A 16,645-nucleotide genomic window follows, 5' to 3' on the forward strand; every position below is an offset into this window, starting at 1 on the left:
TAGCTTCACAATAGCAGCTGATGCATTTTAAAGACCCAAGGGATTAATTATCAGGAATACAACATCAATTTCATCCATAAGAGAAATCATGATCATGTTAATATGATCCCCATTAATTGTGTTTTCTCCACGTGTTAAAATCCCCAAAGACTTCACTAGCGTGTATTTTGGTTAGATCCCACTGGATATACCAATTAGTATATATACAGATGTTCATGAGAAAGTTGTGAATACTGTTGTATTATCCATTAGTTCTGGCTGCTGGGACTTCAAGTGTGGCATGTCAGGTAAGTAATCATCCATTGTTCATAGAAAGTTCTGTAACAGCAGTAACATGTGGACCTATAGCAAAATTATTTAACATCAGTATAATCCCCCATTCTATAAACTCTGGATGTATTCTAGATTTGGCCGTTGTATAGCAGAAAACATACTGTCCCTGCCTGCCATGGGATTTCTTGGGTTAATATGTGGTCATTAACAAGGAACACCCTAGAACTCATCATTTTTCAATGACTTAATGAATTTCAGTGGATGCAAGAAAAGATGCTCCATCTTGACCATTCCAAGTAGTAGTGCTTTGTAGGGACGTTCACAGCACCATTGTGAATGTCCGTTGCTGTCTTCCATCATGGGATGACAGCAACGGACAGTAAACTGTTGCAGACAATGGACACAGTCTGATTCTGTATCCTTTCCCATTGACACTAATTTAAACAACATGGCGGCCGCAATCTTCTGTTATATTTGGTTACCTTTGTAATGGAAGATAAAGTCCGGCATGCAAGACTTTTTCTTCCATTACAAAGGAAAGAATTTGAAGATTTGAAGGTAAAAATTCGTACATATTCAAGCTCGCAGCTTACGGACACATAACTGGGCATCCAAAATTCGGAATATGAATGTAATTTTTTCCTTCTCTTATGTATTATGTTAACTAGAGATGAGCGAACACTAAAATGTTTGGGGTTCGAAATCCGATTCGAACAGCCGCTCACTGTTCAACTGTTCGAACGGGTTTCGAACCCCATTATAGTCTATGGGGGGAAATGCTCGTTTCAGGGGTACACAACATTTGATCAAATTCTACTTACCAAGTCCATGAGTGAGGGTCGGGCTGGATTCTTCTCCCTGCGCAGCGTCCCGCGTCCTCTTCCGGCCTTGAATTCACTCTGCTAGGCATCGGGCTCTGCCCAGGTCTGATGCCTGGCAGAGTGAATTCAGAGCCGGAAGAGGACACGGGGAAGCTGCACGGAGAAGACTTCTAAAGGTAGGAGAAGAACCAGCGTTGATTGGCAATGTATAGCATTCTGCCAATCAACGCTGGTTCTGCATCGAATCTTAACTTCGAACAGCTAGTAGTACTCGATCGAGTACAAGTATTTCGAATACCGTAGTATTCAATTGAACACCTACTCGATCAAATACTACTCGCTCATTTCTAATGTTAACCTTTTCTTTACTAAATATTTTTCCAGCATTAAATCTCAATCCATAAAATCCATCCAAATACATAACAATTAGCTTCAAGGTGGTTGCACACAATTTCTTTTATTTGCTAAACATTTTACTTATTTAAATGGTCACTCACCTTTCACCCGACTTAGTCTCATATAAAAGATGATGTGATTGGGGACCAAAATGTATTGCAATTTATTGAAAAATGTTTTTGTTTTATCCCTTGCAACTTCTCTTAACCACAAACCACTAGTTGTCTCCCTTCTTGCTAATTTGCTGTTTGCTGCTTGTTCCTAGGGGGGTTTGACCCTTAGAAACAGACGACAATGTAGGAACACAGTGCAGTGAGGAAAGGGCACAGCCTGTACATAGTTTCACACAGCTTTTCTTGTATACCGCACAGAAAGGATTCTGGAAACAGCGAGTGTACGGAGATTATACTTCTGACTATCTGCTTGTATTACTGCATATGGGATGTTAGTAATAGACTGTAGGCAGTTTTCCTAATTATGCTCTTTTCTTGTGTCAGGGGTCTTTTTAGCTGCATCATAACCTGTATTTGCAGGCTAATGTCCCTGAATCTCTTATATTGAGTTTACTTAGGCTTTTCACAGCTATTTGTTTGCTATTTTACAGTTATTCCTGACAGAATTACATGTAGTACTAGTAATTGATAGGGGTTCTATCTCTATATCGTCTATGTCCCCTGCTTCCGTCAGAAATTCAGAATAAGCAGCTCTATGTATAGAATTGGTCCAAATGCATTATTTTGTTTATGCCATATATGCCAAAAAGTGCGATAACCATGAACTCAATGAATGACAGACTGAACTGGGCAAAATCTGCTCATAGGATACTATAGTAGGGGTTTACTGTAGGTTGTAAGCTTTTTTAAAAGGTGGGCTTTCATGTTACTTTTTTTTTGTAGATTGTGAGCCCCACATAGAGCTCACAATGTACATTTTTCCCTATCAGTATATCATTTTTGGGATATGGGATGGAAATCCATGTAAACACGGGGAGAACATACAAACTCCTTGCAGATGTTTTTTTTGCCCTTGGCAGGATTTGAGCACCAGGACTCCAGCGCTGCAAGGCTGCAGTGCTAACCACTGAGCCACCGTGTGGCCCCCACTTTCATATTACTTTTGAAATTTTCAAAAGTGGGGGGGACTCTGATCCGGAAGGGTATGGGAGATGCAAAGGAGAGATTTTGTCTATAGTTCAGTGGTCATGTGACATTGTGTAGCCTGTAATTGCAAACTGTAAGACTTGTTTTTTTATCTTTTTTATTTTAAACAACCAACTTCCCAAACCTGAGTTTTTGAATGTTTTTGCTTCAGTCTAATAGCCGACGTCGGAAGGCAATTTGGATGTATGCCAACTAAGAAGACTAGATCCTCTCAGGTACACGATAATAATGATAATCATTCTTTTATTTAGGCTTTGATCATTCCCAATTGAGTATTATCATCTATAAGAAACGCCAATAGAATCCGTGACACTGAAAATTCATTGATTTAAGGAAAATTTTAATGCCAATCAATGGACTATTGTTGAAAATTTGGAAACTACTGACAATTGTATATCGAGGTACTCTATAGAGCAGTAATGTGATTGCTATGGTGATTTGTTGAATTTTCTGAATTCCAACCAAGAATTTTTTAAAATTTAATGTACATCTACGTATTTGGAATCCATAAATAAACCATTGAGAACAGATTCTTCCGATAAAGCTAAACATTTTCGAAAAAAACATGGATGATGTGATTAAGTTTTGAAATGAAATGTCTCCAAGAAAAATTCCAATAGAATATTGCCAATTTTTGATAAATTAAATCTAATTTCTAGCCATGTATAACAATCAGAGTATTACAGAATTCATCGTGATTGGGTTCACCGGGATTACCCAGTACCACAAATTACTTTTTATATTATTCTTTGTCCTCTACATTATTATCACTACTGGAAATGGAATCACATTGGTTGCCATTGTCTTGGACCACCGCCTTCACATACCCATGTACTTTTTTATAGGTTCATTATCCATTATTGAGATCTGTATTGTCACGACGGTCTACCCAACCATTTTTGCTCTTTTCCTTAGAGGAAGGGCATACATTTCTGTTAATAACTGTTTTTTACAATTGTATGCTTTTGATGCCTTCGTAGTAACAGAGAATTATCTTCTGACGGTTATGGCTTACGATCGATATGTAGCTATTTGTATGGCTCTTCGATATCACGCTATAATGACTTTAAAATTATGCAAGATATTAATATGTCTGTGTTGGCTTATTGGTTTGCTGAGCCCATTGGCTACTCTAATCATGGTTTACAAGTTACCTTTTTGTGGACCCAATGAAATTGAGCATCTGTTCTGCGACTGTTCCCCGCTGCTAAGCCTAGCTTGTGCCAATAGTAACAATGACGTTATGATGGACCTCACTGTAAGCTCCTTCTCCATTATCTTGAATTCTGTCTTCATTGTTATAATTTATACAAATATCTTAATTACCATATTGAAAATGAAGACACCAGAGGAACGTAGAAAAGCCTTCTCCATCTGCATGTCGCACCTTACCATGTCCATTTTTTTCTATGGAAGCGTTGCCTTCATGTACATACAACTTCAATCGTCTTATTCTCCGGCGTATGATTTGGCTGCATCAATACATCATTCTGTGTTTACTCCCTTTTTGAGTCCTCTTGTCTACAGTTTTCGTAACAAAGAAATCAAAAAAATTTTTAAGAAGCGACTACAAACTAAAGTCATATTTAAATGGAAGGAAAATGAGATTTTCAGAAAAAAAATGGAGAAATAAATTTTATATGACTGTACATATGTGACCAATCTGTCTGTTAACAAAGTAAGGGCCCCTTCACACGGCGTAAGCACTCGGATCATTCCGAACCGTACATGCGAGCGCTTCTAAACACTTCCCATTCACTTCAATGGGGGCACGCGTAAAGGCGGCTTTATGAGCGTTCCCATTGAAGTGAATGGGAAGTGTTTAGAAGCGCTCGCGTGTACAGTTCGGAATGAGCCGAGCGCTTACGCCGTGTGAAAGAGCCCTAAGAAAAGACTGGAGACAACATGGCAAATTTTAGGTCATGATTTAAAAATCTTGGTTTGCAAAATTTGTATGTGTATACTGTACAAGGTTTATAATGAATAGTTATTCCTATATTTGCATGTCTTCTTTTTGCCTACATGTTCTATCCAGATTTTTTACAGACACATTGTTGGAATTCATCTACATCAGTTTTCTGATATAGAGGCATGGTATTTTGGCGTACATTTGGCATAAGGCCCTTTTTTGCGAATGTGGGTGGAGCAGTGCAGGGATCGGAGGGAGATTTTTTTCAGCAATTTTTTTTTTTCAGCTAGCGGGAAAAAAAAGCGGCATGCCCTATCTTCCCGCAGGTTCCGCAGCTGATTCAGCCACGGCGTCCGTGGCTCGAGACAGCCTCCTGCTTAGGCCCATTCATCCGGGCCTAATCAGGAGCGGGAGGCCACAACAGGATGCCGATGTACTGCATCGGCATCCCGTTGCGGCTAGCTGTGTGGAAAAGTCACATGGTGGAAAAGGTTTCCGCCATGTAAACTTACCCTAAAAAGCCCGACCTAATAGATATTCCCCATTGATTTCAATTTAATTATGCATGTGTCCTTTTTTATTTGTAGAATTTGTGTCTGTAAAAATAAATTCAGAGAAATGTTCTATTTTGTTCCATGTTACGGATCAGGGATACCCATTAAAGGGGTTTTACATGATAGATTAAAATCTATCTGGTTGCCAGTGTGGAGTAACACAAAAAATGAAATTATGTTTATTTGTCCCCACTTCTCAGTTTGGACAGCATGTCTCCTGCTCCCTCTGGTCAAGCTGGAAGTGCAAGGGTTTAGGTGAACACTGAGGCCAACCACTGTCAAGGGTCCTCAACATGTGACTGCTGAAGCCAACGATTGGCTGCCGCAGTCTCTTGAGCCCCTTCAAGGCTGACCCAAGCAGTTTGGGCATCACTGTGTGAACTGAGGACAGGGGGTATATAATTATTATTATTTTTTTATATATTGGTCAACCTAGGCCCCCATTTACCGTATTTTTCGGACTATAAGACTCACTTTTTCCAAAAAAATCTGGGGGGAAAATGAGGGTTCGTCTTATAGTACGAATGTGGAGTGATGTTCCTGCCACTGCTGGATTCCTGCAGCGACAGGAGCGTGGCAATGCTGCAGGCCTCGGCACCTGTGCCGGCATATAAAAACCCCTTCCTGGGATGCCAGGTCTATAAGAATAATGGCGGCCGCTCTGCTGCAGAGCGGTCGCCATAGCAACCGGGTCTCTGCTATACACGGAGGCCCAAAGCTAATGCCCGCAATTAGAATGCATTCTAATTGCGGGCATTAAAACATACCCCCCCCTTCCCCCCAAAGTGTAGAATAACCCCCCATACCTTTAAAGTTGCAGGCCGGCTCCTGCACGGCGAGGTCGCAGAACAGGTCGGCTTCTGCGACCTCGCCGCGCAGGAGCCGACCTGTTCTGGTGACAGCCGGGAGCCTACTGAAAGCTCCCAGGCCTGTCATCGCTATATTACTATTGTGGTTGGTCTATGACCCTCCGCAATAGTAATGTAGAGAATCTCCCATAGACGGCAAAACACTTCTATTGCTGTCTATGGGACTTGCAATCAAATGTTTGCAGGTTCATGCCACCTAGGGGGAAGGGGCAATAAAATAGTGAAAAAAAAGCTTTAAAAAAATAAAATAAATAAAACTTCTAAATCCCTCCTTTCCCTAGAATACATATAAAAGTAGAAAATTACTGTGAAACACATACACATTAGGAATACCCACTCTACTAATATTTTTTAAACCATCGTGGGGTTTTTTCACCGTTTTGCCTCTGATTTAAATAAAAGGTGATCTAAGCAATAGACATTCCCAAAAATGGTATAACTAAAAAGTACATCTGGCCCTGCAAAAAAAATGCTCTATGGATCCCCATACAGCTGCAGGGTCACCTGTCTATGAATGCAAAACTACAACTCCCATATATTAAATATTTTACCATTTTTTTGCTTCAAAATTTTTTTTTTGCCCTATTTTCCTCCTCTAAAACCTAGGTGCGTCTTATAGTTCAAAAAATACGGTAATTTTAAACTAGCATGCCATTTGTGTTCTATCCATTTCCAACAGCCCCAAATACATTGAAAAATAAAGAATTTATTCTGAAAAGGCACTGATCAGTTTTTCATAAAGTCAAAAGATGGCCAACCAAGAGCAGCAAGGGGAACCATATTTGTGATCAAACCAGATAGCACACATGACCATGAAAAGTGGAAATGTCTATAAGTCCTAAGACTAAGGGCAGCGGAAATGAAGTACAGAATATTTTACTACCAGCCGACTATAATGGACCATCTATATACCTCAGACTGTAACTGTTTTAGTGATCATGATCTTTGTGTTTGTGCATCGACAGGCTCATCATAGTCTAGTGTGCTTTCATAAACGCACCGCTTTTCAATGTGTTTGGTATCCCGTTCATGGGGTTTCCATGTTGACTCCCCATACGGAATACTGAAAGCAGATGGGAACCAGGCTTATTTTTTTCCTATATAATCTTTGAAGATTATTCGTTACCAAATCAAAGTTGAATTAAAAAATTCATTAAAGTGAAAAAAATCATAATACATTTTACTTAAAGGGGCTCTAACAGCAAAATCATGCTGAATAGTCTTTAAAAAGGCTATTCAGGCACCGTAAATGTTATATTAAATCCCGGTCCCGTTTTTAAATAAAAGCAATAAAACATATATGCTAATCGTACCTGAACGTGCACCATGGGCGGGGATGCACGATATGACATCAGCTTCGGGCACGCCTACCTCTTCTGTCTTCTTGTAGTGACGCCCTCTGGTTCCGTGTCTTCTTCCGGCTTCTTCTCTTCAAATCCTGTGCCTGTGTAGTAGCGCTTCCCTCCGGAGCGTTACTGTCCAGGCTCACTCGCGAACTGCCATTAAGTAAAATGGCAAGTGAGCCTGCGCAGTAGCGCTCCGGAGGGAAGCGCTACTACACAGGCACAGGATTTGAAGAGAAGAAGCCGGAAGAAGACACAGAACCAGAGGGCGTCACTACAAGAAGACAGAAGAGGCAGGCGTGCCCGAAGCTGATGTCACATCGTGCATCCCCGCCCATGGTGCACGTTCAGGTACGATTAGCATATAAGTTTTAATGCTTTTATTTAAAAACGGGACCGGGATTTAATATAACATTTACGGTGCCTGAATAGCCTTTTTAAAGGTTATTCACGCAGATGTGGGGCTCTATTAGCATAATTTTGCTGATAGAGCCCCTTTAATAATTAAAGAATGGCCCCAGTTGATCAAGTGATTAAAATGGAAAGCTGGAAATTGAGCAATATAGGAATTATATAAAAATGGACATTTAAAGGTGATTATTCCCCAGTTTGTCACATGATAATGAGTATATCATTAGGTAGCAGCTATTACTTAGGCATATGATCAGTTTAGCACTGCGTATAACTGGTGTAGCCCAAATGTTTACATTGAAGTTTCGGTTGGATTAAAACATTTCCCTTCATCTCAAAATGTAAAGATCTCCAATTAATTATATTCCCAGTTTTATCATTAGTTATCACTTTTTGTATGTCTCCTGGGGTCAGAACATAATCCCACATATGGACGTCACTTAATTCTCCAACAAAGCACTGATTCAGGTCAAACCCACCCCCAAATGAGTCTTGTTCTTGTCCAAGAGTTATACTTATTTTGGTGTTTATAGTAAACCCTTTTTTGGCCTCCTTTCTAGGATACAGTTTTCCATTGACCCAAAGTTGAATTATACCAGTCGCTGAGTCCCAAGTTACACAAGTATGTCTCCAGTCTAGATCATCTGGCTCTGTCTTGATGTTGTAGGCAATGCCATTTATATAGATGGAACAAGAACTTGGTTTTGAAAGAATAAGAAATGCGTTACTCTTTTTTGGTTCAGGCAAAGCGAGAGAAAAAAGGCTGTAATTGCGAGATAGATCTGTATAGGACCTCAGGCACACAGAAGCCATACGTAGTGGTGTCGTTAGTTGAGGTTTTAAGATCACATGGGCAGTGTTGGTTTCTTCTGGGAAGAGGAAGACTTTATTTCCCAAATCTGTGAAAATATCAAACTGTTATTGTTACAGCATAAAAAGACTTGTTTGCATCGAATAAAAACAGTTAGAATTTTGTTGAAATTTACATACAGACTAAAATGGCATTAGGCCACTCCCATTGGAATGGTGAGGACTAGAGATGAGCGAGTAGTATTCCTCCCCTGCATAGTTATTGGTGTAATCGGTCGAATACTATGCGGTAAACGCAGTAAAAATTTGATGCCCCTCCCACCTTCCCTGGCGCTTTTTTACACCAATAACTATGCAGGGGAGGTATTCGATAGAATACTACTCGCTCATGTCTAGTGAGGACTAAAGAGTAAAAACTGTGGTTGTGTCTCTTACAGATGTTATGGGGTAACTACTAGAGATGAGCGAACACTAAAATGTCCGAGGTTCGAAATCCGATTTGAACAGCCGCACACTGTTCGACTGTTTGAACATATTTCGAACCCCATTATAGTCTATGGGGGGAAATGCTCGTTTCAGGGGTACGCAAAATTTGATAAAATCATACTTACCAAGTCCACGAGTGACGGTCGGGCTGGATTCTGCTTGAAGTCTTCTCCCGGCGCAGGGTCCCCGCATCTTCTTCCGGGTGGAATTCACTCTGCCTAGACGCCTGAGCAGAGCCGACTGCGCATGCGCGTGTATGCAAGTGCATGCCCGCGCATGCGCAGTCGGCTCTGCCTAGGCCGGATGCCTAGGCAGAGGGAATTTCACCCGGAAGAAGACGCGGGGACGCAGCACGGAGAAGACTTTGGAAAGGTAAGAGAAGAACCAGCGTTGATGGGCAGAATGTATAGCATTCTGCCCATCATTGCTAGTTCTGCATCGAACCTTAAACTTCAAACAGCTAGTAGTGCTCGAGTATTTCGAATACTGTAGTATTCAAACGAACACCTACTCGCTCATCTCCAGTAACTACCCATTGGTGATTCCTCTTACAGATGTTAGTACAATGTACAGAGCATGTCTAGGACACACAGAGTAGTTATTATTACAGATAGAGAAAACATGCTATAGCTGTATTTTAATTGGTACAGGAAAGGATTAGTATTAAAGACTTTACTGTCTACAAAATATTGTGTGAGTGTGTTGATAGTTTTCACCTCCAGCAAACAAGGGCGGCAACGGGGGGCAAAATTTTCCCCACCAACTGTATTTGTTGCATAGTAGGAGGAATTATATTTATATACAGACAGTAATCCATTTCTTGACTCTGTTTATTGGTATGTTTTCTACATCGATTATGTCATTATGGTATTAGCATCTTATGTGGCGGCCATACAGAGTTTTATTAACTATATGGACAATAATCCTTTTGGTCTTGTTTTAACTTTTTGGATTTCAGAATCTCTGCAGATTTTTTTTACATTATCTCTGTGACCATGTTGGGTTTTTCTTTCATTAAACGAGGGGTACCAACAACTTTGTCCATGTGTGTGTGTATATATATATATATTCCTCTGTATATATACTGTATATGTAAAAATTTAATTAAATACTATACCTTGTTGTCCATAAGTTCCTGAGATACCCACGATCAGCAACACAAATATTGCCAACCACCTTAGAGAGAAAAAAAAGTATAGAAATTATATCAGCTTGCCCCAAAAGTAAACCATCATAGAAAAAAAAAATCTAAAAACCTTACTTTTTGTGTTAGCATTGAGCTATAAAATGTGGTCCAGTGGCAATGCCACATGACCGTTTGAACAAATTGTTGCCCACAACAGTGATACCTGTATGGATAACATTGTCTGTGCCAGCTATCTGTTTCCATTTTGTGCTAATTGCAAAAACTTTTTCTAGACTGAATTCTACATCAGTACAAGCTTCTAGAATACGTTATATTTGATCATCTATTAATAATAAAGAAACGCTCTACCTACCCAGAACACCACAGTAGTATATGAGATCATCTAGAATGGGGGCGGGCTAGGTACTTGCGCCGAACTTCACCATTTTCTTTATTTACTTCTTTGATTTGATTACATAAGGGCCCGTGCACTCAATGTAATGCGGCAATGATTCTGACATGTAAACTCGTGTCAGAGTCAGCGCTGCAAAACAGAATCCCATTGAGTTCAATGGGTTCTGTCTTACGCGCGCTACACATTGAAATCAATGGGAGGCTTTTTAACCCATTGATTTCAATGTGTTACACGCGTTAAACGGAACCCATTGAAGTCAATGGGATTCTGTTTTGAAGCGCTGACTCTGATACTAGTTTACATGTCAGAATCAATGCCGCATTACATCGTGTGCATGGGCCCTAATAGAAAATAATGCAATTTTCTAACATATCCTATTAATATTATAAATGTGAAAGTTTGTGAGTTTGTGGGTTTGTGTGTTTGGATGTTTGCATGTTCGGATGTTTGTTCCTCAATCACGGAAAAACCGCTCCACCGATTTGGCTGAAATTTTCCACAAACATAGTTAATACACCCGATTAAACAATAGGCTACTTTTCGTCACAATACCGCACATACACTCACCGGCCACTTTATTAGGTACACCATGCCAAGAAAATATTCCCCACACCATGACACCACCACCACCAGCCTGAACCGTTGATACAAGGCAGGATGGATCCATGCTTTCATGTTGTTGATACCAAATTCTGACCCTACCATCTGAATGTCGCAGCAGAAATCGAGACTCATCAGACCAGGCAACGTTTTTCCAATCTTCAATTGTCCAATTTCGATGAGCTTGTGCAAATTGTAGCCTCAGTTTCCTGTTCTTAGCTGAAAGGAGTGGCACCCGGTGTGGTCTTCTGCTGCTGTAGCCCATCTGCCTCAAAGTTCGACGTACTGTGCGTTCAGAGATGCTCTTCTGGCTACCTTGGTTGTAACGGGTGGCTATTTGAGTCACTGTTGCCTTTCTATCAGCTTGAACCAGTCTGGCCATTCTCCTCTGACCTCTGGCATCAACAACGCATTTCCGCCCACAGAACTGCCGCTCACTGAATGTTTTTTCTTTTTCGGACCATTCTCTGTAAACCCTAGAGATGGTTGTGCGTGAAAATCCCAGTAGATCAGCAGTTTCTGAAATACTCAGACCAGCCCTTCTGGCACCAACAACCATGCCACGTTCAAAGGCACTCAAATCACCTTTCTTCCCCATACTGATGCTCGGTTTGAACTGCAGGAGATTGTCTTGACCATGTCTACATGCCTAAATGCACTAAGTTGCCGCCATGTGATTGGCTGATTAGAAATTAAGTGTTAACGAGCAGTTGGACAGGTGTACCTAATAAAGTGGTCGGTGAGTGTACGTTTGTGCCAGGACCCCCACAAATCCCAAACTCTCATCACCATCTCTGCAACTCACACACTTTGGACCATAGCAAGCCACAAAATTCATATTGCCCTCTACAGCCTAGCCCCTAACCCCACACAATCTCATATACATATACTTTACCACTTTGCCCCTCCCCTTAACGATACTCCAGGAGGCTCTCTTTAACGCTCCGGAGCAGCCATGTTTGCCGACCCCCACCGCTCTGACAATCCGCGACACCGCCTACCCATGTCAATACCCCTAGGCGGTCTAATAAATGCAAAAAAAAAGTTTAAAAAAAGTAAAAAAAAATATAAAAAAAATAAATAAAAAGGATTAAAAATTCAAATCACCCCCCTTTCCCTAGAACACATATAAAAGTAGTTAAAAACTATGAAACACATACATTTTAGGTATCCCCACGTCCGAAATCGCCCGCTCTACAAAGCTATATAAATATTTTTCCTGTTCGGTAAACGCCGTAGCGGGAAAAATGGTCAAAAGTGCCAAACCGCCATTTTTTCACTGTTTTGATTCTGATAAAAATTTGAATAAAAAGTGATCAAAGCAATAACATTTCCCAAAAATGGTAGAACTACAAAGTACACCCGGTCCCGCAAAAAAAGACGCCCTATACATCCCCGTACACGCACGTATAAAAAAGTTACGGCTGTTGGAATATGGCGACTTTTCACAAAATAATTTTTTAACACAGTTTTGGATTTTTTTTTAAGGGGTCAAAATGTAAATAAAACCATATAAATTTGGTATCCTCGGAATCGTAACGAAACACAGAATACAGGGGACATGTCATTTTGGTGCACAGTGAACGCCGTAAAACCAAAGTTCTTAAGAAAGTCGCAGAAATGCATTTTTTCTTCAAATCTACCCCATTCTGAATTTTTTCCCTGCTTCCCAGTACATTATATAGAATAAATAATGGTGCCATCATGAAGAAAAATTTGTCCCGCAAAAATTAAGACCTCATATGGCTCTGGGAGCAGAGAAATACAAAAGTTATGGGGTTTAGAAGAGGGGAGTCAAAAACGAAAATCAAAAAATGCCATCGGCGGGAAAGGGTTAACTTCAAATACTTCTATCCCAAAGTCACTATGTAAAGTTTCTCAACACCGTATATATAGCAGCTCAAATACAAAGTAACTTCAACACAAAAGTCTCACGTATTGTCTGAATTACAGCAACAACAAGATACAAAGTTACATTTCATATCCCATCCCTTATACACAGTACGAAAACCTTACCCGCACCTGTATATACCCACTGGTAAGCATTATCTTTACACTCCTCTGTAATGATTCCATGATCTAACTGTATAGGACTAAACATGGTGTCTTTAGCTTTTCTCCACCCCCACCCAAACCAAACACGTTTAACATCCATTACCAGACACCCATCAACTGTGGGTTGTATCTATATGCACATCTTAACATTTTTGTCTGCCTTTAGGTAATATTTTAAAATACAGAAACTGGCTTTAGATAAATATGACCCCCAAACTTTTATGAAAGCCAATTAATCAATATTTCTAAAGTTTTTGCTGAAATTTTGGGGCCAAACACAAGTAGATGATTCAGTCAGCTAAGAAGAACCCTCGGTCTGTTCTACCTTTTGTGATCCACACCTGGCTGAGGCCTAAAAACACTGCCCCAAAAATTGCTTTTGTACTAACACCCTATGGTCTCTTACAGTAATAAGTCACAGAGCAATAATAAAATAATGACCTATAAAATGCTAAGAACTTCTATAAACATTAGTAAGGTTTGCCATATACTCTACCTCATGTTGTCCAAGTGAATGTTTTTTCAGCCTCTCATTTAGGATATGAGATTTTGTTACAATCCATGTATTTTATAGTCTAGGCTTACATCTAGTCATCCCATTTTGCAAACAAGAAATGTTGCAATACTTTTTACCAGAAACGTTGACGTAGCTGACCTAAAAAAACCAAAAAACCTTATTCTCACGAAATTCACTCTTACTGACCTTTGAATAGATTGGAACTATTTATTAATGGTTAGCTAAATTTGGTCTGCACCTTTAGCTCTACGCCTGCCAAAGGCAAAAGTGTTCAATTATATATTTTTTTTATTATTATTATTTTTTTAATATTATTCTTGCAGAAACACATGGAATTGAACACAGACCTTAGAACTAGTATTAGAGAGATGTATAATGAATAGAATACCCAAAATGTACAGAAGATAAAATATGACTTACACATTAGTTTGAGGTTCCGTAAAGCCAGAATATTTGTTCAAGCGTTGCAGGTTTTACCTATTCTTTGTGCTCTTGTAAATATTGGTGGACAAATATTCTAATCTTATTTGCTTTTACCTGGTTCTTTGGAACTATATTGCACCATAATTATATAAAAAAGGCGACCTTCATAAATGGCAGGTATATCATAAATTAAATTTTCCATCCGTATACATTAACATATAACATGTATTATCCTCAAAAAATGGAGGAACGCTACTTAAACTCTGGCAAGATGTCTCCTATGCCGTATAGAGTGTCTCTATTTGCAACAGATAACTATCAGTAACTCATATTTAGGGATATGATATTAGGTCTTACAGGCAGTTAAAGAGGACCTTTCACGTCCTCGTGCACATGCGGTTTTATATACCGCTAGAAAGCCGGCAGTGCTGAATTCAGCGCACTGATAGCTTTCCCATTATGTCCCCCGGGAAAAGAGATATTGGTGCATTTACTGATAGCTCTTCACTGTCAGAAGGGTGCTACTGACAGTCTAACTGTGACCAATAGAAATAGTATGCCCATGCATGCATATGTTCCCAAGGAACATAAAAATAAGTCCAGATGTCCAAAACTTACCACTACTAGGACCCAACTAGGACACGCACAGTGTTCACTCTGGCAGATTTAGGGTCACTATTGCAACCGCCCATGCGTGCATTTCCAGAAAGCACTGGGAGCACACAATCTTAGTTTGTTGTTTGTGTTGTCTAGCAGTGAAGTAACTTTAAGACTTTAGAATTCATTTAGCGGCTGCTTGGTTCTGCAGTGGCAACTTCCCTGTGAGGTAACAGGGAGCACCTAGTTAGTGGTGTAGCAGTGAGGTTAACTGTTGAGCCTTGTTCACACCAGTGTGCTTTGCAGTTCAGAGCCCAGTGGCTCCGCAGGCTTTTGTTTATTTTAGTTTTTTTTTTAAATAAGTCTGCAAATCATAACAGTCTCTTAGAAATCCTAGGAACCCATCTATAAAACATAGTGTAGAATACTGTCAGGGCTCCTAGGAACTAGAGATGAGTAGTACTCAATCGAGTAGGTATTCGATCGAATACTACGGTATTCGAAATACTCGTACTCAATCGAGTATCACTCGCTATTTGAATGTAAAAGTTTGATGCAGAACCAGCATTGATTGGCCGAATGCTATACAGTCGGCCAATCAATGCTGGTTCTTCTCCTACCTTTAGAAGTCTTCTCCATGCAGCTTCCCTGCGGCGTCTTCCAGCTCTGAATTCACTCTGCCAGGCATCGGGCCTGGGCAGAGCCAACTGCGCATGTCTGCTTGTAGTGCGGGCATGCGCAGTCGGCTCTGCCCAGGCCCGATGCCTGACAGAATGAATTCAGAGCCAAAAGATGCCGCGGGGACGCTGCACGGAGAAGACTTCTTGGAGGATCCAGCCCGACCCTCACTCGTGGACTTGGTAAGTATAATTTGATCGAACGTTGCCTATCCCTGAAACGAGCATTTTCCCCCCATAGACTATAATAGGGTTCGATATTCGATTTGAGTAGTCAAATATTGAGGGGCTACTCGAAACGAATATCGAACCTCGAACATTTTACTGTTCGCTCATCTCTACTAGGATCCTATCTATAAAACATTGTGTAGAACACTGTCAGGCCTCCTAGGAACCTGTCTATAAAACATAGTATAGAGTACTCTTAGGGATCCTAGGAACCTATCTATAAAATATAGTGTAGAATACTCTTAGGGATCCTAGGAGCCTATCTATCCAATTTCTAGATCTCTAAGGTAAACACAGCCAAAGTTATGTCAAGGTGAATGTAACATGTATCTCTGTGGTGGTAACTGTGGCACCATGTGTAGCAGGGCAGCAGGGCATAATATGATAGACCAGGCCACAGGACTTTGTCTGCCTTAGTGGTGGCAGTGTTGGTAGCTATTTAGTAAAATCAGCAGCAGTAGTGTAGTAAATTGAAGATGATGATAATGGGAGACGCTGACACCTCTATTTGGAGGCATCAGTTGGAGGTGTTTGAAAATCCTTACAGATCCATTCCTCATTCATTTTAATAAAGGTAATTTATTCTACATTATTTGTGGACAGTTTCATCTTGTTAGGTGCTACTATGCCACCAGCAGCACTGAGCACCCTTTCGGCCATAACACATGAGACCAGACAAAATAGAACTCCTATGGCAAAATGAGGCAGCTCCTTCCACTGCTCTAACCTATTGGCCTAGAACTCTATTTGGAAAGAGTGTGCTGTGAGCTGAAACATTTTTGGTTTATCAACATCCAAGTACTGTATAAGGCCTGGCTGCTGCTGATACTTTTACTCCTCCTTGTGGCACCAGTAGAGGAGGTGGGATGTTGGCTGAGTGTGGTGGACTGGGAGTAGGCAGAGGCCACCTGGGTATGCGTCCAACTGGCAGCTGCTGTGTTATCCCTAAATACAATGGTATTTCTCAGGGTAATC

At 40.4% G+C, this 16,645-nt stretch overlaps 2 protein-coding genes across 2 annotated transcripts; one reads left to right on the top strand and one right to left on the bottom strand.

The window, feature by feature from the left end:
• The first annotated feature begins 3,311 nt into the window (after positions 1 to 3,311).
• LOC142214529 (olfactory receptor 6N1-like) lies at positions 3,312 to 4,283 on the top strand. The gene has a single exon (XM_075283479.1). It carries the CDS (start codon positions 3,312 to 3,314, stop codon positions 4,281 to 4,283), a length of 972 nt encoding a protein of 323 aa, XP_075139580.1.
• Positions 4,284 to 7,994: 3,711 nt separating this feature from the next.
• LOC142214530 (C-reactive protein-like) lies at positions 7,995 to 13,274 on the bottom strand. Its single transcript, XM_075283480.1, has 3 exons — positions 13,210 to 13,274; positions 10,150 to 10,208; positions 7,995 to 8,635 (listed from the first exon to the last, which is right to left on the bottom strand). Exons 1-3 carry the CDS (start codon positions 13,272 to 13,274, stop codon positions 7,995 to 7,997), a joined length of 765 nt encoding a protein of 254 aa, XP_075139581.1.
• Positions 13,275 to 16,645: the final 3,371 nt, after the last annotated feature.

Source organism: Leptodactylus fuscus, chromosome 7 (assembly GCF_031893055.1).
Source record: "Leptodactylus fuscus isolate aLepFus1 chromosome 7, aLepFus1.hap2, whole genome shotgun sequence".
Taxonomy (NCBI): domain Eukaryota; kingdom Metazoa; phylum Chordata; class Amphibia; order Anura; family Leptodactylidae; genus Leptodactylus; species Leptodactylus fuscus.